General features: G+C 47.2%; 1 protein-coding gene across 1 annotated transcript in view; it reads left to right on the top strand.

Moving 5' to 3' along the window:
• Positions 1–2,709: 2,709 nt before the first annotated feature.
• The window catches only part of ankrd24 (ankyrin repeat domain 24), a gene marked incomplete at both ends in the record, with an annotated part of 20,377 nt that continues 14,656 nt past the window's right edge, over positions 2,710–8,430 (top strand). The window contains 7 exons of the mRNA XM_084436185.1: positions 2,710–2,745; positions 6,615–6,745; positions 6,851–6,939; positions 7,178–7,242; positions 7,348–7,405; positions 7,504–7,574; positions 7,997–8,103. Coding sequence (XP_084292311.1) covers positions 2,710–2,745; positions 6,615–6,745; positions 6,851–6,939; positions 7,178–7,242; positions 7,348–7,405; positions 7,504–7,574; positions 7,997–8,103 — 557 coding nt within the window. The remainder of the gene's footprint in view (positions 2,746–6,614; positions 6,746–6,850; positions 6,940–7,177; positions 7,243–7,347; positions 7,406–7,503; positions 7,575–7,996; positions 8,104–8,430) is intronic.

The following is an 8,430-nucleotide window of genomic DNA, read 5'->3' as shown; positions in this document are numbered from 1 at the left end:
GTCAAACGCAGGTTTCTGTTGATGGGAAATATGAAAAGATTGAAGTTTTTTCCTTGTTTGGTCTGATTTAGTCTATAGATACAATGCGTACGACCCGATTGTGTTCATGTTTGTCCTGAAACGCTATGAGGTCTGAATTCAGTCATGATCTTAAAAATCAATTGATCTTTAATTCTTCGCGCAGGACTAATGATGTCAATCCCGGTCACCTCGTCCTTGAGCTAGGACACTTCTCCATGACTGAGAACGACACGGATCAACCAGACAGACAGAATGATCTAGTGCTGTTGTGAGCTCAGTAGGTTACGGGCTGGACTTTGGCTGAGCACAGCAATTACATTTTACGCGCAGGTAATAACATCGGGTTTAATTTAGGATACTGATTAAGCCTAGAGGCAGCAAAAACGCAAGACAATTGCAACTGATTTCATAAACATCGCATCGATTCGCACCTAATCTATAATCAACAGCATATAGCCTAAAGTTAACATTTCACCTATACCATAACAGTGCAGTAAGAGTTCACTCTTTGATAAGTGTGTGCTCGTATAACGTATTAAATCATATAACAGATAAGCACAAATGCAACTTTCATTAAGTTCTTGGGTTTACGCGTAGAATAGTATTTAAATGGGACACAAACCTCCAGCTCTCCTACGACTCAGGGTCCGAGATCTTTATTCCACGTCTCTTCATGTTGATGACATGAGGGCAGAATTAGAGAAGCGTCCTGTTGAGATGGCTTTTGTTGGAATGACTAAACCGAACAGGGGAAAGAGAAAAAACAACAGTTCCCGAGCGAGCGGGTGCTGAAGAGAGAGAGAGAGAGAGAGAGAGAGAGAGAGAGAGAGAGAGAGAGAGAGAGAGAGAGAGAGAGAGAGCAACTAGACTGGTTTAAAGGGGAGGCCCTATAGCTTCCCGACGGGTTATTCATTTTACAGTGAGCCGACTCTTTCATTAAAGCATCAGCACACACACACACACACACACACACACACACACACACACACACACACCTTAGGCCACGGTAATACCTTGGACAAATTATTCAGATCTCAAATTAATTCGGATATTAACATGTCATGAGATGCTTATGTGATTGACTCTTTTACTCATATTAGGCTATATCAAATTAATCCGGATATTAACATGTCATGAGATGTGTAGGCTATGTTATCGATTTATTATTATACAAATTGTAGCCGATAATAGCCTTACATAGTTAGGCTATTATAGACTATTAGCCTATTCAATTAGTGGGGAAATTTGATGCATGGCATTAAACCATCCGGACAGATGTTCCCTCAGTGAATAATAAATAAGCATGTCAAACATTAAGCAAATATAGCCTAATATCAAATTGTATTATTCATAGAAACCCCCCCCCCCCCCCAAAAAGAAACAGGTAGCCTAGGCCTCGTGGCAGCACGCGCCACGTGTCCCTTTCACGTATTCCTGTTAAAGAGCCAATTAGATTGTGTGATAGGCTAGTGGGCAGTTCTGTCTGGGGCAGTTAAGGCACCATAAATGCCTGATTTTACGACAGACATGATCTCATTCTGTCCCAGGAGAGAGAGAGAGAGATAGGATGAGGTCACCAGCAGCCGGCAACACCAACCCTCCTTTTACAATCGTGTATTTCATATCCCACAGAGGCCAGTATGCCCAGAAAAGACCCCACTCATTCATTCCTTGACATTTACTGCCCCCATGAGGTGGTCCAGGTGTACTGCATCCCCATACATTCCCATCGGCCCTCTTTCCGTTTGAGTGGATGCCATTATTGTATTATTGTACGGAAGACCATAATGGATAGCAAAGGCATGGTGTCGAGATTCAGGGGAAAGTTTAGGTTTCGTAACTTATAACTTATAAGCTACGTCAGTACGAGAGGGATGAGTGTTTTGTCACACCCCGAGTTGGGATTCGTGGGCTGTGTGACGACATCCAGTAATCACCAATCGCAGAGAGACAATGTGCAAACCATTCTTTTCGCATATTACATTTGTGATTATTCTGATCATAACAGTCTTAGAAGGGATCCGATCCCTCTGTCTTCAAATCAGCCGAAAATAAATATTCATTTATTTCATACGGCACAGACCAAATCATTTATCATTCCACCACAGCCAATCACACGCTGATCCGGCGTCTTGAGCACAGGTGATTGGTGGAGAGGCAGGGGCAGGTACCTCTCCACACCGGACAGACATCAGTAGAACCCCGCTGTGACCGGCTCATGGGACAACAACAACCCCCATCCTAAAGCTTCTCCCTACCTCAGGTATGCATCTCCTCAGAGATGAGTTCAGAGGGGTGATCGATCATATTTAACAAGTGATTGGGAGTCAGACTAATCAATTCTAGGCGCATGTTCATGTAGATTTAATCTAATTTAATTGAGATTACCCATGGATGCTAGTCTCCATGATGGTGTTGTATCTAAAGGCTTGAGATCTAGGGATAACTATAAGATAGGCTAGTTGTTGTACAGGTATGTATGTATGTATGTATGTATGTATGTATGTATGTATGTATGTATGTATGTATGTATGTATGTATGTATGTATGTATGTATGTATGTATGTATGTTGCTGTGCAGTTGTATGCAGGACCACCTGTATGAATGCTATGCTGTATTAGCCCATGTCTGATATGATGAAGTGGATGTATGAACTTATCTCTCCTCTCTGCTAACAGAGGAGCATCATGAAGAGTCTAAAGGCAAAGTTTAAGAAGACTGAGGTAAGAATCAAGAGTTGGACTCATAAAAACATCTTCCTGATGCATGATAACCTGCAGGGTAACCTTTATGAACTGAGGAACTCCATCTTTAACACATAGGGTATCATTGCTAATTTGGCCTGTTTTTAACATATTGACTACTTTGACCAGTGTTAGGCTGTTCGTTGTCTGCTCTGTGTGTGTGTGTGTGTGTGTGTGTGTGTGTGTGTGTGTGTTTGTGTGTGTGTGTGTGTTCGAGGGGGGCACTAGGCTGGATTCAGTGTCACAGAGCAGCAGGAGAGCAGGCCAGTCTGCTGCTGTAACCAGACCTCTCGGGTAGCCTTTTAATTATTCACACACACACACATACACACACACACACACACACACACACACACACACACACACACACAGAGCTGCAAAGAATCCCTAATTTCCTGCTGTCGTCCGCATCCCCCCATGGAGGATTTTGTAATGAGAGCGTGAAAATCCTCTGAACTCTTCCTGACATGGTACAGTCCAGTAGATATCTGAACAGAGATGGTACGGTCCAGTACATATCTGAACAGAGATGGTACGGTCCAGTAGATATCTGAACAGGATCCATTACCTGGCAGTGAGGCACAGTGGCTACATCCCCAGACATCGCTAGCTCTGAGTAGAAATGTACAGTACTGGTAAATATCAAATTAATCCGGACTGGTAAATGGACTGCACTTATATAGCGCTTTTCCACCTTAGCGGCACTCAAAGCGCTTTACAATGGCCTCTCATTCACCCATTCACACACCAATGGCGGCAGCTGCCATGCAAGGTGCTAACCTGCTCATTGGGAGCAATTTATGGTGTCTTGCTCAAGGACACTTCGACATGTGGACAGTCGGAGCTGGGATTCGAACCACTGACCCCTCGATCACTGAATGACCCGCTCTACCAACTGAGCTACAGCTGCCCCAGTATAGAGAGAGATCCCCAGAGCCTAGTTGAGCTGCTTGCTACAGAAACCCCCCCATGGTGAAGTTGAGAGAGAGGGTAGGCTAAGTTATTCATCACTCGCTGACTTAGTCTCTCACTACAGGGAGGTCTAGTTGTCATTGACAGAGATGAGGATGAGAGGGAGAGAGAGAGAGGGGACAGGCACACACAGAGAGAGAGAGAGAGTGAGAGAGATTATGTTGCATTATCTACTGTAGATGAAGTATCACTTACTGTAAGTGGTCATCTTAATTAGCCTCCATTGCTAGTCACTCACAGAAACATACTCCAGCCAAGCCTGTTTAACATGGCTTTCAGAACTATGAATACATTTCCATTAAGGAAAGAATTGATTGGACCCCCCTGTTTACCTTTCTCTTCTCAACCTTAACTGTCAGCGTCATCAAATGGTAGTACAGTACAGTAGTTTGAGGACAGAACAGTAAATAGTCATATATATACTGTACTTTTTGCATTGGTTGTAGTGTTAATGCTTGTCTTGACCTGGAGCTGTGGAGATGTGTGTCAGTAGAGCAGTAGTGTTCTCAGGGGTGGTTGAGCCAAGGTCACACGGTATGAGACTGAGGCATGAGAGTATGGTTGTGTTATAGTTACAGACTGGTTGTGTTATAGTTACAGACTGGTTGTGTTATAGATTGAGACAGACTTGTTGTGTTATAGTTACAGACTGGTTGTGTTATAGTTTCAGACTGGTTGTGTTATAGTTTGAGACTGACTGGTTGTGTTATAGTTTCAGACAGACTGGTTGTGTTATAGTTTGAGACAGACTGGTTGTGTTATAGTTTGAGACTGACTGGTTGTTTATAGTTTGATATATATATATATAGTTTGAGACAGACTGGTTGTGTTATAGTTTGAGACAGACTGGTTGTGTTATAGATTGAGACAGACTGGTTGTGTTATAGATTGAGACAGACTGGTTGTGTTATAGATTGAGACAGACTGGTTGTGTTATAGTTTGAGATATATATATATATATAGTTTGAGACTGAGGGTCTCTCTACCAGCAGAGCAGCTTTCTCTAGGCTTTTTTTCTGCTGAGCAGTCACTTCCTGATAGGCCCAGACGGGCTGCAGAGCCCAGCTACTGTAGGACAGCACAGCACAGCATATGGGGAGGGAGGGAGGGAGGGAGGGAGGGAGGGAGGGAGGGAGAGAGGGAGGGAGAGAGAGAGGGAGGGAGGGAGGGAGGGAGGGAGAGAGAGAGGGAGGGAGGGAGGGAGAGAGGGAGGGAGGGAGGGAGGGGGGGAGAGGGGGAGAGAGGGAGGGGCGGGGGAGAGAGGGAGGGAAAGAGGGAGGGAGGGAGAGAGGGAGGGAGGGAGGGAGGGAGGGAGGGAGGGAGGGAGGGAGGGAGGGAGGGAGGGAGGGAGAAAGGGAGAAAGGGAGGGAGCGAGGGAGAGATTTGACAGAAACTAATGGAGAGGAGAGGGGAAGAAGGAGGGAGGATTCTGGAGGGAGGAAATAGACAGTACTAGGCTAGGGTGAGGGAAAGGAGGACATGGTGGGTGGTGTGTGTGTGTAGGTGTGCTTATGTGTGTAGGTGTGTGTGTGTGTAGGTGTGTGTGTGTGTATGTGTGTGTAGGTGTGCTTGTGTGTGTGTGTGTGTGTGTGTGTGTGTGTGTGTGTGTGTGTAGGTGTGTGTGTGTGTGTGTGTGTATGTGTGTGTGTGTGTAGGTGTGCTTGTGTGTGTGTGTGTGTGTGTGTGTAGGTGTGCGTGTGTGTGTGTAGGTGTGTGTGTGTGTGTGTGTGTGTGTGTAGGTGTGTGTGTGTGTGTGTATGTGTGTGTGTGTGTAGGTGTGCTTGTGTGTGTGTAGGTGTGCGTGTGTGTGTGTAGGTGTGTGTGTGAGTGTGTGTGTGTGTGTGTGTGTGTAGGTGTGCGTGTGTGTGTGAGTGTGTGCGCTAGGTTCTGATTCCAGACGAAGTAAATCTCTGATAGTAGCAGCACAGGAAGAAGAAGCAGCTGTTTGTCTGCGAGAGAGAGAGAGAGAGAGACAGAGAGAGAGAGAGACAGAGAGAGAGACTGAGAGAGAGAGAGAGAGAGAGAGAGGGAGAGAGAGAGAAAGAGAGAGAGGGAGAGAGAGAGAGAGAGAGCTGATGGAGAACGACGCATTTGTGGGGATCAGGCTGGTTCGGTGTTTGTGTGTGTGTGTGTGTGAGTGTATGTTAGTGTGTGTGTGTGAGTGTATGTTAGTGTGTGTGTGTGTGTGTGTATGTTAGTGTGTGTGAGTGTATGTTTGTGTGTGCATTTATGTACAATCAGTGTGTTTCTATGCTTTAGGCACTCTTTCCTGGCGCCTGCCCTGGCTGATGCGTAGTACAGTAGTAGCTTATTACTGAGCTTATTACATTTACAATCATGCGCGTGTGACAGAACCGTGTGTGTAGCTGAGTTTCGCTTTGGATAAGCGGGTTGTGTGTACGGTGTGTGTGTGTGTGTAGTGTAATCAGAGGGTCACACACCAGCGGTGTGTGTGGTCCCTTCCTGCTGTCGCTCCATGGACCCCGAGCCTCTTGTCAAACTGATGACGTGTCTCTGTCCGTGTCTCAGCGCCGTGCCGGTAGGTTGCTCTCCGTACCTCCAGGCTAAAACTAGGACGATCAGACTTCTTCACGAGTCCTGTCGCGGTCGCCTTTATATCAGAGCTGTTCCCCGTACTGGCGAAAAAAATGTCTGAAAATTGATTTTGTCTACAGTGCAAGGTCTTCCTTTTTTTTGTAACATGGAAATCTGCAGCATTTTCGTGGGTCTGAATGAGCCTCTCTTGACCAGCGGCGGCTTGGTCAGACCCTGTGCTGTAGCCCACTGTGCTGGACCGGCGCTGTGCTGTGTTATCAGATATAGGCTGTGTTGTCAGGTTACGTTGGCCGGTGTATGAAGGCCACCTGTCTCCTCAGAGCCAGGACTGGAGCAAGAGCGACGAGAGACTCCTGCAGGCGGTCGAACAGAACGAAGCGGACAAAGTCGCCGGCCTGATCGCCAAGAAAGGGCTCTGTCCCACCAAGCTGGACGGGGAGGGCAAGTCTGCGTGAGTCGTGACGACGTACAGCATCACATCTGGTCTGAGGGGTTCTACTTCCTGTTGTCGTTTGTGTTCATGGCGATAAACCCACCTTCCGTCCTCGCGCTGTAGGTACCACGCCTGTGCGTCTCGGGGTCGTCTGGACTGTCTGGAGGTCATCCTGTCTCATGGCGTGGACGTCAACTTGCCAGATGGCACGGGTGAGACATCAGACTTGTTCTGACTACTTTACAGAGACAGGTTTGGTTTAGTTGAGGAGCCTAAAGCTTAGTTGCCAATTAATACTTTTAGTTTTTGATGTACTATTCTTCACATTTTAATTCATATCTTACGTTCACAGAAAGTGATCATGAGATCCTGTTTTTGAGCTCATGTTTACCCCTCTCTCTCTCTCTCTCTCTCTCTCTCATTGCTCTGGACGGTTGTATTAAACTCAAGGTTACAGTGCCCTTCACCTGGCAGCCAAAAATGGTCAGGCGGAGGTCTTGAAAAGACTATTACAGGTACAGTAGAGGCGGTTATACATTTCATCATACACTTCCGAAGCAAAAACAACAATATCAATCGTTCTATCCGCATGGCGTCGTTCTCTTTCGGGATCCCGCCAGGAGAGACTGCCGGTGGACTGCACAGACAGCAGCGGCAGGACAGCCCTGCACCACGCAGGTAACTACAGGGAAACAGCACCGCATCGAGCTGAGGGCCAGAAACCAACGCTAACGCTAACGCTAACACCACTAACCCGAGTCCCCCTCCCTCCGCAGCGGTCAGCGGCTGCTTGTCCTGCACTGAGACCCTGTGGGACTTCAAGGCCAGTCTGGATGCCCAGGATGGGGTAGGTGGTGGGCGATGGACAGAGCGAGGTACTCTGAGCTGCCATTGGCAAGGCCCACTTCCTGTTAGCTGGTACGCTACAGAAGTACCTCAGGATAAATGGCGATGCTAGCAGGGATGCTAGCTTGGCCATTGGCAAGGCCCACTTCCTGTTAGCTGGTACGCTACAGAAGTACCTCAGGATCAATGGCGATGCTAGCAGGGATGCTAGCTTGGCCATTGGCAAGGCCCACTTCCTGTTAGCTGGTACGCTACAGAAGTACCTCAGGATCAATGGCGATGCTAGCAGGGATGCTAGCTTGGCCATTGGCAAGGCCCACTTCCTGTTAGCTGGTACGCTACAGAAGTACCTCAGGATCAATGGCGATGCTAGCAGGGATGCTAGCTTGGTGGAGACTCAGAGAGGTCTTGTCTGTGTGACAGGACGGTGCGACCCCTCTCATCCTGGGGGCTCAGATGAGCAGGGTGGAGCTGTGTGCCTTCCTGCTGGAGCGGGGGGCCAAACCCAACATCCAGGACAGCCAGGGCAGGTAGGACACCTTTCTGGGGCACTGTCTGCTGTCTGGCACTGGCACATCAAATCAAATCAAATCAAACTTTATTTCTATAGTGCATTTCATACACAGAGGCAACACAATGCGATTTACAGAGAGCAATGGGGGAGGGGCATAGGTCCCACCCCTACATATTCCAGAGGGAAGCAAAAAACAGAAACGGGCCAAAAAAAGGGTCATAAAAGTGAGCTGTAAAATTCTTCCCTGACCTTCCTCTCAACAAGATGGTCGATCAAGCTCCTGGAAAATGTTTGTCTATTGGCTAAGAACATAGAACTAAGAACATAGAACTAAGAACATAGA

This window comes from Borostomias antarcticus (genome assembly GCF_949987555.1).
Source record: "Borostomias antarcticus genome assembly, chromosome: 3".
NCBI classification, from domain to species: Eukaryota; Metazoa; Chordata; class Actinopteri; order Stomiiformes; family Stomiidae; genus Borostomias; species Borostomias antarcticus.
This window is presented reverse-complemented; position numbering and strand designations above follow the sequence as displayed.